The sequence below is a fragment of the Falco rusticolus genome, chromosome 2 (assembly GCF_015220075.1).
Source record: "Falco rusticolus isolate bFalRus1 chromosome 2, bFalRus1.pri, whole genome shotgun sequence".
NCBI lineage: Eukaryota > Metazoa > Chordata > Aves > Falconiformes > Falconidae > Falco > Falco rusticolus.
Genome location: NC_051188.1, coordinates 113,321,076 through 113,336,535, shown reverse-complemented (window position 1 = coordinate 113,336,535; position 15,460 = coordinate 113,321,076). Strand labels below are relative to the sequence as shown.

General features: G+C 50.2%; 1 protein-coding gene across 4 annotated transcripts; it reads right to left on the bottom strand.

Moving 5' to 3' along the window:
* Positions 1-2,114: 2,114 nt before the first annotated feature.
* ACP6 (acid phosphatase 6, lysophosphatidic) lies at positions 2,115-9,734 on the bottom strand. Of its 4 annotated transcripts, XM_037378002.1 has the most exons (10): positions 9,539-9,733; positions 8,801-8,929; positions 8,580-8,710; positions 7,844-7,923; positions 6,977-7,064; positions 5,264-5,396; positions 4,431-4,531; positions 2,966-3,061; positions 2,591-2,756; positions 2,115-2,293 (listed from the first exon to the last, which is right to left on the bottom strand). In XM_037378002.1, the coding sequence occupies exons 1-10, from the start codon at positions 9,716-9,718 to the stop codon at positions 2,153-2,155; spliced, it is 1,245 nt and encodes a 414-aa protein (XP_037233899.1). In that variant the 5' UTR covers positions 9,719-9,733; the 3' UTR covers positions 2,115-2,152. The 4 variants fall into 4 exon arrangements, with proteins under 4 accessions (XP_037233899.1, XP_037233902.1, XP_037233900.1 ...); XM_037378005.1 differs by lacking the exon at positions 7,844-7,923 and having other exon boundaries at positions 9,539-9,734; XM_037378003.1 differs by lacking the exons at positions 8,580-8,710; positions 8,801-8,929; positions 9,539-9,733 and adding an exon at positions 7,575-7,674.
* Positions 9,735-15,460: the final 5,726 nt, after the last annotated feature.

The following is a 15,460-nucleotide window of genomic DNA, read 5'->3' as shown; positions in this document are numbered from 1 at the left end:
GCTCGTGTCAGCAGTTCTCATAGTAACAGCCCAGGGTAAGAAAGTTTTGGATTTCTTTTTCTGTCCCCTGGGATTTGTGTCTTTCCCAGTCCTAGGAAGGAGGCAGCCTATTTATGTAAATGCACTGGTTCCATGGGAAATTGTTGATTTCTAGAAGTTTTTACTCCACGTTCTCAGAAATGTCTCAGCTCTTCCATGCTGTGTTTGCAGTTCAGCACTTCCCACTTACCTGTGTCCTTTGGTCTTAAAACTTCCAGTGTCCCACCAGGCCTCTTCTGAAATGGCTGTTTGTTAGCTGTGGTCAGAAATAACTCCTCCTCGATACTGTGGGCCACGACTGCCATGGAGTTGTTTAGTAGGATGAGACCAATGCACAGCCCAACCACTTCTACGCTGAGGGACAGGGTGAGGCTGGAGCAGGGCACACAGGGCACTGCAGAAACCCTGTAGAGGGCAATGATGAAGTAACCTGTTCCCAGCAGACGCCTCTTCCTTGCCACTGCCAAGAAGCTGGCCTGCTTCCCCGAAATGTTACTGAAATGTGTGTTACCCTGCTTAGAGTGATACGATCACTTCAAGTGTGAATGCAGTGCCCTTTAAGAATCTTACCTGCACTAGAACAGCTTGCTGAATTCTGCTGGTCTTGCCCATGTTGCGGTTTTTAACCTGGTGGTTGGTCAGTTTTGCTGGGAGATGCTCCTAGCTCTTGCTTAGGAGAAGGTGTGTGAATTCCCCCTTTGTCTAGTGGTGTGGCCAAAGCTTCTCATGCGGTTCCCCAATACCCCTTTCCCAAGGAGTCCACGTCTCACAAATAACTTGCAGTCGTATGCCTGATGTTTCCATCGCCATTCTCCAAATACTTCAGACTGTGCATAACGGAGAGCTTGATCAGAGCAGAACACACTGTTCTTAAGCAAGGGTAGGGCCATTGATTTTTATATAATGGCATTACGGGTTTAGGCTGTATAAAAACTTGGTGAAAAGTAACAATGTTTTGTTTGCTTTCCTGACAGCTTCTAATAGCAGTTCAGTGAGACCTCCAGCTATGTATTTAGGATTCAAATTATTCTGTTCACTGTGCATGGTGTCAACATGTAATTGTGGTGGGGGCAGGCTAATGAGAGAGTAGAGGTAAATCCAGCCCACGCTTCTCAGGGAGAAGGTACTGTAGTGCCTCCAGTCACATATCTGTCAATGACTTACATTAACATCACTGCAGTCTGTTTTTGCTAAGTGGAGGGGAAAAAAAAAAAGGGGGGGGGAGGGTAATGCAGAAGCAAAACTGCAGGGCCATTTTAGTATGTGGTCCCCCTATTTTAGCCTTTACTTATCCCAAAGAAATAGGTCAGGATCCAAGTTTTATTTACTGATTGAAAGTACTTCTGTTGGCTATGCTGGTGTATTCCTGTTTCATGAAGTGCAAAATGGATGCAACGCTGCTCAAAGCTGAAGTCAATAGCAGCTCCCCGGACTTCCTTGTTAAAGCACATTAAGCAGAGTTCACCAAGAGTGCATGTTCTTGTACTTGGCCCACTGTGGTTGTTTTGCATGTTCGCAGCAGAATTTCCATAATTACAGGAGTGCAGGAAAGAGGTCTGGAGGTTTTCTGTCCCTTTGGAGAGGTTTTGTGTGCACAAAAATGCCCTCAAGAAGATGGGGTAGCTAAACGCTATGCAATTTGGGAGGTTCATCTGTCTGCAGAGCAACCCTCCAACATGACAAGAGAAAAGGAAAGGCACAGTGGCTTCTGCAGTTCAGCATACACAAAAGCAATCGTTATGTCAAAGTTCTCAAGTCTGGCAGCACAGAGCAAGCTGGGCTTCATCCCACAGTCCCAGCATATGAGGAACAGGTATGTTTTCTATCATATTCCCGAAGCAGCAGGGCCGTTTAAAAAGTCTGTTCTCTCCCTTGCTGTTTTCAGCCTTTGTGCTTTTGCTTGGCTACCTCAGAAGTGAACTCAAGCCATTCTGTTATGTGGCTTCTTTCAACTGGCTGCTAACAGTGGAAAGTGACGCTGTGCCACCCTGTGTCTGGTAGGAAAAAGTCCCCTCATCTAAAATACCTTTAGAGTGGAGAAGGCTGGCAGGAATATAAAGAAAAATAGTCAAAGATTGTGACAGTAACTTAATTTTAATTTAAGACAACTTAATCATGAGCCAGTTTGCCGATTCCCCTCCATTTGGGAGCACAGGTTATCGTACTCCTCTGGACTGACTGAGTACTGTGAAAGAACTTCTAGAAATTCTTCAAGTGGGCAGAGACCTGCTCTACATCCTTTCACCACCTGCTCCTGCAAAGGCAAAGAGACAAAATCACAGATCCTGTGTGTTGGCAAAGCCCTTTTTTGCTGATACTGATGCATTCTGCAACAGGGAAATACGCTAGTCGAGGCAGACGCGGAGAGGCAGAGGTTCAAAGTCTTTGCCTAAACAGATATCTTGGCTACCACGGATGCGCGGTAGGTGTCTTACTCTGTTATATGGCTTGATGGCACGCTCAGAACAAGTCTTGTTTCACACCTTTACACAGATGCATGGCAAAACCAAAAGCCCAAGGTTTGTACAAGAGGCTTCCCCTGGGATCTTACCTCTCCATGGTAAGATACGCAAACAAACCATTCTTTGGACTGTTGGTGCTGATAGAGTTCCAGGGTCACATCGGCAGCATAAGGTGGCCACTTGTGATCAAAGGTGCCCAGTGCCACCAGGAGAGGAATAAGGGTAACGTCGTGAGAAGCATAGAGAATGAGCTTTCTGTTAAAAAGGGGGAAAAACAAACAAAACCCAAACCTAACATGTTAGCTGTGTACCTCCATGGATAGCCAGCAGCACTCGGGCTTTTTCTAGCAGATGAGCACTCGTTCTCTTTAACACACACACACTCAATATCCTGCTGAACCAGCCTTTTGCACTGACAGCAAGTCAGAATTTATAACTGTTGGAAGAAGAGATCTGCCCTGTACCTGGCCCTTTCAGCTGCAGATGAGGGATCTATTGCTTCTGTAATGTTCTTCTGTAAGGTATAGAAAAGGAGACCAACACTCATCTGAAGAACTTCTCTGTTAAAAAAAAAAAAAAAAAAGGCAGAAATAAATTACTAGGTTTTAAACTTTCAAATTAAATAATTTCAAATGAACACCTGGGAACCGGCTTTTCTCCTACAAATTGATAACATGTATAGCGTGTACTTAGGAACTATTAAATGCAACTCCTGTGGTTACTTTTTTATTTCAGCAGTTACATAGTCACCACAGAGGTTCTAATGTGATTGCAGATTGGGAGGGGAGAGGTGTTAACAAGCAGTCTCATGAGGTCTGGCCCACATAAAGGGAAATCTAGAAACTCCTTGATGTTCTCTATGCTGTTTTGTTTCCCTAGTTGTGATTTTTTTTTAGATGCATGGTTTTCAGCTAGGGAAGATGACTGCAGCTGCCTGTAAAACAGCAGCTGAAGTTGCTGGGGTCTTTGGCAGGAAGGGGAGGGGTGGGATTCGAGAAGGTGGTGGCTATATTTTAAAATTAGCTTTTACCCCTGTATTGAATAAAGAGATCTTTACACATCTTCTCGTGTGAAGAGACTCGCTCTACCTAATGAATACATCAGTGCAAATGAAGGATGAGCGCCACTGTGACTGTCCTGGGTGTTGTGGGAGTGGGGGAAATCAGAAAATCAGTCTTTCGGTACCCAAGATCTCTAACACAAGTTAAAAAACAAGGCTAAGGCCCCTAACAGAAAAGGCAGTCCTATACCACCGCCCAAGAAGAGCTGGCGAATATAGCAGCTGCAAATGAATCCGAAAGGAAAAGGGCTGCTAGGCTAGCAACTCAGCTGCCTTCACAAACAACTGTGGAGGAGGTAATTAACTGCATGTAGCAGCAGGTACTTTTGCAAGTAGTTGCATGTGTGCAAGGCCTGGCATCACCTTTTCCACTAGCACTAACACTTCTCAGCCCAGCTGTGCAGGTGCCATCCCTGAGATAAACTTCCCAGGTTGGAATTCAGACTGTAGTTGTGCACCTGCAAGGGCCGCCTCAGCGCTCAGGCTGGCAGCATCTCCTCTGCTCTTCTCCTTTTGCCTTTGATGCAAGTTCCCTTAAACAACTGTGGCAACTGAGGTGTTCTCTGCTTACCTCAGTGGCTTACTACTGTTCCTCAGAGGCTACTTGCTCTGTGACTGTCAGCCAAACGGGATGCAAGCCTACATCTTGGCCTCCTCAGTATGGCCTCCTCTTTCCTAGCTCATGTTTCTGGCTGAAGGCACTGGGCTTACTGAGATGGCTGAGGCACAAACCTCGTGAGGGGTAGCCTCTGGTGGGGGAATGCAGCAGATCAGAAATGACTTCTGTCTGCTGCAGTAAGCTGGTGTAGCTCGTCTGCCCTGGCTGAGCCTAAGACAACCCTTAAGGCTGGAGGCCTACAGGCAATCACCTCGAACCATCTTCCAGAAGGAAAAGCACCGAGTCAACAGATCGACGTTCAACTGTCTGCTGAAAGTTCTTCAGCACAGGGCAGCTTGGCAAATTGTGCACCTGAAAGGAGAAGATGTAGTGTAACAAGAGGGGGTTGACCCTTTCTGAACCCAGCCAGAAGACACATGGATGCCTGCCCACAGAAAACAGCTGTTCATGTCACAGCATTTGTACTACAGTATTGTAGCACCATGTACGGTACTACGGTGTGCACGTGAGGGGTTCTAGGGTGGTTTTAAACACACAGAACTTTCTCTGTGTACCAAAAGGATGGATGTTTGTTCTCGGGGATACATTTCTACGTGATGGGAGTGTAACCCCTTGAGCTATTCAACCAACAGCCAGACCAACTCTCATTACCTCAAGCAAAAAAGAGGTACTAAGGGGGGTACAAATAAGCCCAGCTCCCTTCCAGTGGCAGAAGCAGTCTGGCTTACAGGTAGTACGGTGGAACCAGGATTATGATGACGCTGCTAAGTGCTGACTGCCAAAAAGGGAAAGCACTTTGTAAACGGTGTAAGCAAGGCCAAACTGCTCTTAGCTCTACTTCATTACATTTAAAAGAGGCACTGGATTTCAAGGTAAGTACTGGAGATGAGTCTTCACCCATGCTGGAGCAAGGCTTACTCCACATCTTTCTTTTTAAAATGCTGTTTCTACAAACTTTATGGACTACATAGAAAGGTATTGGGGTACCCACTGGTATCGGTGTTGGCACTCCATGGTTTCCTCCATATGCATGGTAAAGGGATGTTTCTTTCTGTGACAGTGCAACAGAACTGCTCAGCTCACCTGCTCAGCAAGAATGTTATCAAGGAGGAGAAAAAAATCCACAGACTTATCACCATCGATACCCATCTTCTCCTTAATTGTTTTCAAGTCATCAGAGATACCTGGCTGTTGCAGAACATTCTTCAACTTATGCCTGTCAGGGAATTAAGAAAACAAACCAAAAATTTTTAATACATCAGACTTCCTATGTTTTAGGGTTTTTTTGTGACCCTAGCCTCACATCAGTGAGGGGTAAAAGAAGCACCGCAGAATGAGGGATTCCTGATGTTGGAAGTCTAAGATGGAGAGCAGACAGACACCATATCTAGATGTCAAGGATCGGAGGTGGCTATCTGCTCTCACAGAGGTGGGGGAAAAAAATTAAGATGAGATGGTAACACCTCAGAAGTGGTTCCCATAAGGAAGGGCTGTGTTATCAGTTAACAGATCTAGTCATACTGGAACAGAAGTCGTCTGCGTCTTCAGGGAGTACACCTTTAACTGCCTCATGAAAAAAGAAGGGGTAGCAGCTTTGAACTGATCGCTGTATGGTGTGGGAAAAGGGAAACACCTAGGTACTCACTTAGAGCTTTAAATTCACCTCTCACTTTGTTAGAAGCTCTTCACACTGGTTTAAACTTATTTTTAAAAGGTTAGCTGGAACATCCATGCTGGTCATGTACTTAAAGCAAATTATGTTGCATAGGTTTGGTCTTCTCTGACCCTGATCTGTTGGGGAGGAGGTGGGAAAAGTTTCTAAGTTTGCTCTTTATTTTTTTAGGGACAGCTCTAGCTTCTGTTTGAAATCAAATGTACTAGAAGTTCTGGCATAGGTAGCCTATAAGCTGAGGCTGTGCTTATTACTGCAGCTTAAAAAAATCTACCTTGATGTGGTCACACAATGTACTCAGTTGGTGGGCTGAGGGGGGAGTGGAAGAGATTGCAGTTTACTCCCTTTTTGGACAGCTGATGTTACTAGAGGGGGCTGAATGTGCTGCTTTTATGGGCTGTCACCTCACCACTTTCAAGAAACAATCCTTTGCCTGCAGAATCAAGCATTATATAATGAGCTTTTGCAAGTGAATTCTGACAACTCTTGAATTTTGGACAAAAATATGGCACTGTATAATCCAACTAAGCCATAATACATTTTTTTTCTTGTTCAGATTCCACCCCATGCCCAACCTGACACAGGCATTCAGAGTACTTGACTCTGCAAACATTAACTGTTCTTTCTATGTAGGATGTTCCTTATTTTACTTCATTAGTCTTTGTTAAATCTGTTAAGGCTGAGTATATTTCAGTTTCTTCAAGGTATAAATGTGACAGGAATGTTGTAATAACCCCCGAACCAGAAGTTGAATATAAAAGGAGGCCCAATATGTTCACAGTTGAAAGGCTTGTTAAGGGATGTAGATGACATTAATTCTGCCCTGCAGCAATGCCGCAGAATAGCTGTACATTAGCTAGTAATGAGTGTTTGCTAGACACAGACTAAATTAAATTGGTCTTTCAAGAAAAAAAAAGTCTCTATTTTTTTTTTTTCTTATGGTGCCACTGCTTGGTATATGACTCTGCTCACTGAGTGTTTTATATAACTAGCTAACCATTCCAAAGAACAGTAAGTGGCAGGGGAAGAAACTGGGAAATGGGAAGAAAATGTGCTGTTTTAAATTGCTACTGCTGAAATGAAACAGCAGTGAAATCATAGGGGGAGATATGGTGGGCAATTACCTGCTCAGGCATTTCAGGCGCTGGCAGTTGTGGTAATTGGGGTAGAGGATTTCAGAGCTTGCTTCCTCAGTGACAATGACAACAGATCCTGTGGAAGGAGAAGGAAGCTTCTGCAATCACTAGTGCATCTGCATGTCTTTAGACTGCTTTAATCACTCCCACAGTCTTTGTCCTCAAGTCCATTGTTGCCAACTAGCAATTCCCCCTGAGCTATCACCTGCCAGACAAGCCACTGCGCTTGTTTCTGTGCACACGGCATTTAGTTCCACAGGGATGTCTGCTGTGCACCTTGTAAAGCTTTCTAGTTGCGTGCTCAATTTGTCTAGTGTTTGTATGTGCCAAAAATTAGTTTCTGTGTCATGAAGTGCAAGGAGCTCTGGCAAGTCACTCCTACTGCTTGTTCCTGGAACTGAATACGGAGGGAGCAGAGGTGATGTCTTGAAAACCCAGAGTGTATTTCTAGGGCATACAAGTAGTTGTCAGTTGCAGGATACAACTGAAAGTTACTCCAGATACTGAACTTGTAATGGATCTTGGCCAAGATACTTGGGTTTCTCTGAGAAACTTTTTTCAGATGTGCATCTCATGAACAACGGACCTGGAACTCTTTGCCCTCTTGATTCTGAAGCTAACCTCCTCAGTAGGTCTGAAATGTCAGCATTCATGGCAACAGATCCAAGCTGAGCACCAGCAGAAAGCTACACAAAGAGAGAGGGAGCAAGTGACAACTTTGTAAGAACCCACAGAACCAGAAGAGTAGGGGGAAGAAGCAACAGCTGGGACCCAGAGAGAGCTGGGATGAGCAAGGTGTGTGTGCATCTAGGGAAGACTGAGAAAGGAAAGACACGAGTCAGAAGTCTCCCCAACCTTCTTTCTGCTGTTGGTACAGCCCAGCTAGCAGGCACCGTGTGGACTCCAGATTCCGGAAAATATTAGTGGAGCGGATGCTGAAACAGAGAAAGCAGTCCGTGAGGTAGCACTTTTTCTTTCACGTGGACACAGCTGCAGCTGGGGAGGACTTGCTGGAACTGAAGGTTCTGGTTTCACTGCGGCTTTGGAAACCCGTGGTAGGATTCATCTTCCCTCACTTATAGCCGTCTTAAAGGGCAGTTCAGATATAGATGTCTATTTAACTTCCCTTCAGAGGCAAGTGGAGGTAACAAATTGGCACTTCTCTAGCATAATTTTTATCTCATCCTGAACCAGATGCTGCCAGCATTACTGATGTGAGCAGCAGGAGTGTGCTTCATCTCACTGAAATTTAGTCACTTAAGCTACAGTGGGTTAAACTGTGCTCCAGAAATGCCTGTTTCCCTTCACTCACCACAAAGATGCATGGTACCACCGTCAATAGCTAAAACTAGGTGAGATGAACCTGTCCCTGGCAACACTCTCGGGATGGCTGGGGCACTGAATGCTTTGGGTGTCGAGTGAGTTCCAGTACCGGGCTCCGCAGGCTGAGCAAAGGTGAAGGGGCAGGAGCCACACAGTCTGCCTTAGGGCAGAGAAGGGTGTGCTGGTCAGAAAGTTGCCCTAGCACAGGGCTGCTTGTTGGGAGAGGGAGGAAGGATGGGAAGATCCAGGAGGGAACCAAGAAACTCACAAGACCTCAGCGGGCTTAAACGTTGGTGAGAGAAAGTTGGCTTCTTCCACGTATCTTCTCCTTAGCCTTTCCCCCAGGGCAAACATCTGCTGCATCCCTACTGTTGTCAGCTGTCCAGCGATTGCACCACCCTAAGTACAAAGAAAAGGAAGGGTCTCCAGAGGAATATGAAAATAAAGCCTACAGAGGGAATATGAAACCACCGCAAAATGCAGCCTCACCTTGAACGTGGTCTTTTTGTATTGCTCCTCGTAGGGCGAGGGAGGGCGAGGGCCTCCATTTAGGTCAGTCACCATGTAATCAAACTCGGTGTGAGCGGGCACGTCTAAAAGAGCGGAATGCCATTCCACCTGTTTCAAAACAGCGCTTCAATGGAAAATGAGGACTTTCAAGAGCATTTTAACCAACGCCAGGCTGTTCCTCTGTGCTGCCTTGCCAGCGATGCAGGACCAAAGTGATCTCTGCGTGCAGAAGCGACGTTTGCTGGGTTTGCTCCTCCGCGGCGCATCCCCCGCCGATGGTGCGCGGGATGCGAAGCGCTTGCTTTGCTTCCCTGCCTTTACGGGACAGAAGCTGCGGGAAATCGCTATCGCTGCTGTTCGTTACGCACTGAAAAGGCTTCGTGCGCGAACCACCCGAACTCCCACCGGCCGGCTCCAGCGGCCGCCCCCCCGGGGGCCGGGCCAACGGCGAGGAGCCCGAGGGGAGCGGGAGCGCCGGGCACCGGCCCCAACCGGCGGCGGGGGCAGCGCTACCCGGTGTCACCGCCGCTGCGGGCCCGGGCCCCGCCGCCCCTGCCCCGGGGGGTCCCGGCCGCCGGCCCCGCACCCTGCCCCCGCCCGCCCCGCCCGCGGGGGTCCGCTGGAGCTCCCCCACGTTCCCCCCAGATTCCCTCTCGGTAGCGCCTTGGGAAGGGGCAACAACCAACCCCCCCGCCCCGGCCCAGGCCCGCTCCTCACCGGCGCTGCCCCCGGGAGCGGCCGCAGCGGGGTGCGCGCCCCGTGCCGGAACACCACCTGCACCAGCCGCAGCTCCAGGCCCCGCCGCTCCCCGCCGCCGTCCCGCTCCGCCGCCGCCCGCCGCCGCCGCGCCCACACGGCCAGCCCGGCCAGCCCCGCCAGCCGGGCGCCCCAGCCCATGGCGGCCCGGCACTGCGCGGGGGCCGGCGGGAAGCGGAGTTCCCCCACCGGCCGCGGGGGGCGGGCGGGCCCGGGGGCGGACTGCGGCTCCCGGCGGGCGGCGCGCCGCGGGGCCGGGCTTGCCGGGGAAGCCGCCGTCAGCGGGCGCGGCGGGTGGGGGCGGCCCCGGGGCGGAGGCAGCGCCGCCAACACCTGCGCGGCGGGGCCGGGCCGGGCCGGGCCGGGGGGGCCTGGGGGCAGTGGGGCCGCAGAGGGGCTTCCGCACGGGGGGCGGCGGTGCCGCCTCGCCTCGCCTCGCCGCCTGTGTTAGCGCCTCCCGGGGCGGGCGCTCCCTGCGGGCCGGCTCACGGTGCGCAGAGGGCCCGGCTTCCCGGCAGGGAGGCGTCGTTCAGGGCCGGGTTGGGGTGAGCGATTCCCGCTCTCCCCTCCACCGGCACAGCGCGCTCCGGTGGAGGCCGCCGGGCCCGCGTTGAGCTGGGTGCGGGGAAGGGGCCTGCGAGGCGGAGGGTCCCCGCTGGCGCCGGTCAGCAGCCGCTGGCGGGGGGAGGCTCAGCCCTGCCGGGCCCGGGGCCTGTGCGCAGCCCGGTGCCCTCGGCGGAAGGGTTCCTGCCCGCAGTCCCCGCCGCCTCTCCCGGTTAACGGCGTGGCGGAGGTGAGGGGGGGAAGGGCTCTGCTCCTCGCCCATCGCTTAGTTCGCTCCCTGCCTGCACTCGGCCGCCCCGTTAACCTTGCCGGCAAAGCCTTGCCATCAGCGCTAAATGCGGCAACGGCGGTTTGTTCTTGGTTAGATAACGTCTTTTCCTGCTGTGAGTTCGCCAAACGCGGCCTTTTCCAGTTCGGATGCGCAGGTGCGGGCACCCTGGGGAGGGGGCAGCGGCACGGACCCGCTCTTGGCCTCTCCTCCCACCCTGGGGAGGGGGCAGCGGCACGGACCCGCTCTTGGCCTCTCCTCCCACCCTGGGGAGGGGGCAGCGGCACGGACCCGCTCTTGGCCTCTCCTCCCACCCTGGGGGGGGGGCAGCCGCACGGACCCGCTCTTGGCCTCTCCTCCCACCCTGGGGGGGGGGCAGCCGCACGGGCCCGCTCTTGGCCTCTCCTCCCACGGCGGCGCAGGGCCGGTGGCAGCCGCAGCAGCCAGGCGGGGGAAGGCACGGAGGGCATGGTCCCCGTGTGGGTCACCCGGTGTTACCTGGAGGCCCTCAGGGTTGTTTGTAACATGGGAGCCGCCTCCTCGGTCCCCCCGGCAGCACTCCTCGAAGCTGTCCCAGAGGGAACGTGAACCCCATGCGTGGAGGTGCGTGTTGCGCTCCTTGTCTCTTCAGGCCCTTGCTTCTCTTTTCCTGGCGGTGATCTGGAGGACTAGTGACTCTGTACAAATCAACTTCAATTCTATTTAGCATCTTTTTAGTGTAGTGGCCAGTAACTGCCCTACTTGTGAAAGCTAGAGAGCTGTGCCCTCCTAAAGCCTTTCTTGGGCGTTATGAAGCAATCAACAGGTTCCTCCTCTCCTTGGTTCCTGCGAACCTTCTGGTTCAAGACCTGGTGGTAACAGTACTCTGGCATAAGTAATATTTTTATCAGGGGATAAACAGTTTGCTTGTTCTTTAGACCATGTGTGTTTGACTTGGATTCATCGGGGATTCCTCTGTCCCCCCTTGTCTGCCATCCTGCCTCTTTAGGTATGTTATAGGCTCCAGTACTCCTTTTCCTGCAGGTTTGGACCTCTTACTTTACCCAGGACCTCGTTAATCCCCCCCCCCCCTTCCTACTTGTGCTGATGGATCTTGGTGCCCTCCTTTTCCTGGTTACCCTTATCCTCTGCCTTCCCCCATTTCTCTTTAATCTTTCAGGGTGTGAACATTTTTTAAAGTCTTCAAGGAGATCAGGGGAAGCTTTACAGGAATTTGGCACGTTGGTGGAAGCTACCAAGCAGGTATTTTACTGTTTTTAAAGATCAGTTTATTAACTTCTCTGTAGACATTTGCAGGCCTGACCACACTGCACTTGCTATCTCCCTCTTTCTGACTTTCCCATTTGGAAGCAGGCACTGTCTGTTGGGAGCTGGGGCACTCCCCAAGACGGTGGAACTGGTGGATTGTGGCCTTTGAAAGGCAGCACACCAGAAAAATGCTGTGGAGACTGGGCCAAAGAGGATGTCTACAGTAAATGAGGTCTCCGGGAAAGCTACTGAGTGCAGAATGCTGCAGTGAGGAGTTGGTGTCGCTGGGGGCTCGCAAAGTGCCTGCGGTTTGTTGCAAGGGTAAAGGAGTCCCTTCAGCGCCTCGTTGCTGCCCTAGGATGGAGCATCCCATCCTCTGCAGATGGTCTTGCCTTTGTTTCTAAGAATTTGATTTTCTGCGTGGTCTGTTGCCTGCCTGGACTCTGAGCTTTCGGGCATCTGTATGCTTCCTGCCACTTTTCCTTTGGTCTGTTGCCAGCGGCACGCCGTGGGTGACACAGGGGGTGAATGTCAGAAAGCCATACCTAACGCTTAACGCTAGGGCTGGCATCATGGTCCTTGGCCTGGCGTCGGCAGCACTCTACACCAGCAGAGACCCTTCTCTTGGCCCTGTTGAATTCAAAAGCTCAGCACCTCCAGTGAGTGCTGGCAGCCTGTAGGCTGCCTGTGCTGCCTGGGGCCAGCTGGGACAGTGAGGATGAGAGGACACAGTGTCCCTATTCCCAGCGTACCCTCCTATCCCATCTATTTCTCCCTGGCTCCCAGCTGTCCTGCTTTCCATTTTTTCCACTGCAGGCAATTAAAGAAATCCTGAAAAGAAACACAAGGTTATTTCCCATGAGGTCACCCCTGAAAGAAAGAGGAGTCCTGTGTGGATACATGTGTCGCGGGTGCCAAGCTGACATTTAGGCTCGGAAACAAGCTCCATGCAGGCTGAACGCACGTGCCTGTAAATGTCCACTTTGCAGAGCCAGGATCTCCTGCTCCCAGGGGGACCCACTGGAAACCCATCTATAACCTGTATCACCAGGGTGGCTCAGTGCTTGCCAGATTTAAGCGCAAGTTACCTCAAACCATTCTGGAGTCAAAATACCACGTTACAGATAGAAATCTGCGACAAAAACAACTGAATAATTTGCCTTGTGTTGGGAGGAAAACGTGGCCATAAAAAGCAAGTCCTTTGAGTGGGGGAGGACAAGGATGAAGGAGCAATAGGAGGGAGAGGATGGTGACGTGCACAAAGGCCAGAGGGAGGAACTGCTGCAGGTGGCAAGAGGTTGGCGTGGCCACCAGGGCTTGCAGATGGGGGGATTTGGTGATCTCCTCGTGTTTCTCAAAGCAGTGCTGTTCTGAAAGGGTTACCTCAGTTTTCTGAGCTTAGAGCGTGTGAAACACAGATGCATGATGAGCAGAGAGAGAAGGAAAAAATATTTCAGAAGCCAAGAAAATAACAAATGGAGGAATCAAGCCTAAATCTTGTGTTGTGGGAGGGTGAGCAGGGCAAGGATGCTGGGGAATAGGAAGAAGTAGTTAAGGGGAGGGAGGGAAGGAGGAAGAGAGTGAGAGGTGATGTGATAGAAATGAGCAGAGGTGGAACAAGGAAAGATGCTCACAGTGAATTTATTTGAATGTCCATTGAAATGTTACCCTGGAATAAAACCCCAGTTCCTGTGAAGTTGCGAAGACTGGGACTGCAGGCTCCCTCCTGGGGGGACTTGGCTGCTGCCAAGCAGCGTTACTGTTGAGATATATTTTAGAATATACCATGCCACAGCAGGTGTGTGCAATTAGAGGAGAGCTCTCCAAAATAGCAGGCGGCTGTCAATTTTTTAGCAAATGGTGTTGCCCTTTTTTTTTCTTTGTCCAACTGTGTTAGAAATTTATTCTAATATGCATCATCTTTACAAAAGCATTTTCAAAGGACCTGTTATTTTTACCCTTCTGTTACTTTTTGTGACCAGACAAGGAGCAGAAGGCTAATCCAGTGGCCACTGTGGGTGGGTTTTGTTCCACTGAAGGAAGTTAATGAACTCTAACAAACGAGAAAGTTTCAGGAAACCTTCCACTCTGAAAGCAGAGTGCAGATTTCCTCCTGGCTGGAATTTAACCAAATTAAAATGATTACTACCTTCACAAAATATTACTATTGCAGTCATTTCCCTTTTTATAGTGCTTCACGAATGTATGACACCTCAGAATACTCCTGTATGTTAAGTTTGCATTTTCATCCTGATTTTCTTGAAGAGGAAACTGAGTCACGGTGAGTTTCATAGTTTGACCAAGCCATGCAGTCATTTTGTGGCTGAAGCATTGGTAAGGTGTGTGACCAGCTATCATGATTAGATTTTTGTTCCACGACATGTATAGAAAGGAAATACTGTTTAAAAAATACCTGCCAAAGAAACTATTTAGCCTGATGAGCTCCAGTATTTTATGTTTATTGGATTAGGTGAACACCTCCCTGAACAAAGGGCTGTAGCTGTGGTGTGAATCGGAGATTTACCATAAAATGTCTGCCTAGTAGAGACACAAATAGCATTTGGACACCCCTTAAGTAGGTGAGCTTTTCCCCTCTGAATGGTAGGGGTCAGAAAATAGACTTACATTGCCTTGGCTTCTTTGGTTCCTTCCCGAGGGCTTTTTGCTCAGCAAGGGGACTGGGCTGGGCTGGACACATTCTCCCACAGCTCTACACCGCACAGGCTGCAGCTGCTCTGGGAAGCTGGCAGTGATGCTGGCTGCCGGAGGAGCGTGGTGGCATAACCAGGCTGGTGTGACTGCCCAAAGAGCCACAAGCAGCTCATGGCAAGCACGGTATCTCCGTGCCCTGCTCTTGTGGGGCATGTGCCTCTTTGGGGAAGCTCCATGGAGTGCACGGAATACGTCTTAATGGCCAGGTACTTTGCTTGCCAGAGCGGCTTTTTGGTGGAGTGTCTGCTGCTCTGCTCTAGCACAAAATGTTTTCCTACCCTTCCAACTACCCCTTCCACCCCAAAATGTTGCCATGGCTGGTGCTCTGAGTCCAATTCAGGTGCTTTCGCTCTGGTCCCTTGAAGTGACGACGGCTAGCACAGCCTCAGGTGTTGTAAGTGGCAGGTCTCCACTCTTGCAACGTGGGCAAGAATACGCGCAGCATTCATGTTCAGAGTCACAGGACGCTTTGCCCTGCAGCCAGAACAGCTTTCACCATTCTGACTGTAGAGCTAACGGTGATGTCTCTGTGTCCTGCAAGGATGGGTGACCATGGTGGCTATTATAAACTAGTCAGTCTGGGCACGCAAACTGTATTGTGTTTGCAAAGTGCAGAAATTTATTTATAAATTGTTCGAGTGTGCTGTCTTCTTTCCTGTGGAGCTGTATCGCTCTTGTGTACTCCAGTCTGTCTGTTGTTGTGAACCTTGTAGCCAGCTGCTTTGTGAGCAAGGCGCCTGGGGAAATGGAAAGAATGTTTCCACTCCTAATTTCTGTGATCCTTTGGGGTGGAATCAGCAAGAATACACTCCTAAATGCCACTGGAGACCAAGCCCCTCCCTCAAGGCACCATTCCTGGTACGGCATACAGATCTATGCATCTCGTCTCCTTTTCTGCATGCTTTCACATCAGCAGTTTACCTTCCAGCAGTGAAATGGTCTGTCGATACTTGCAGGTCATATTTTTATTTCTGAATTGCTGCAGGTTATGTGGGACAGTCCTGGAAGTCAAGTCATGGCATTTAGAGTTGGTGTCATGAGGACATTTTCAAAGATTTTCTTCGGTGGATTTTAGAAACAGGGTATCGAGG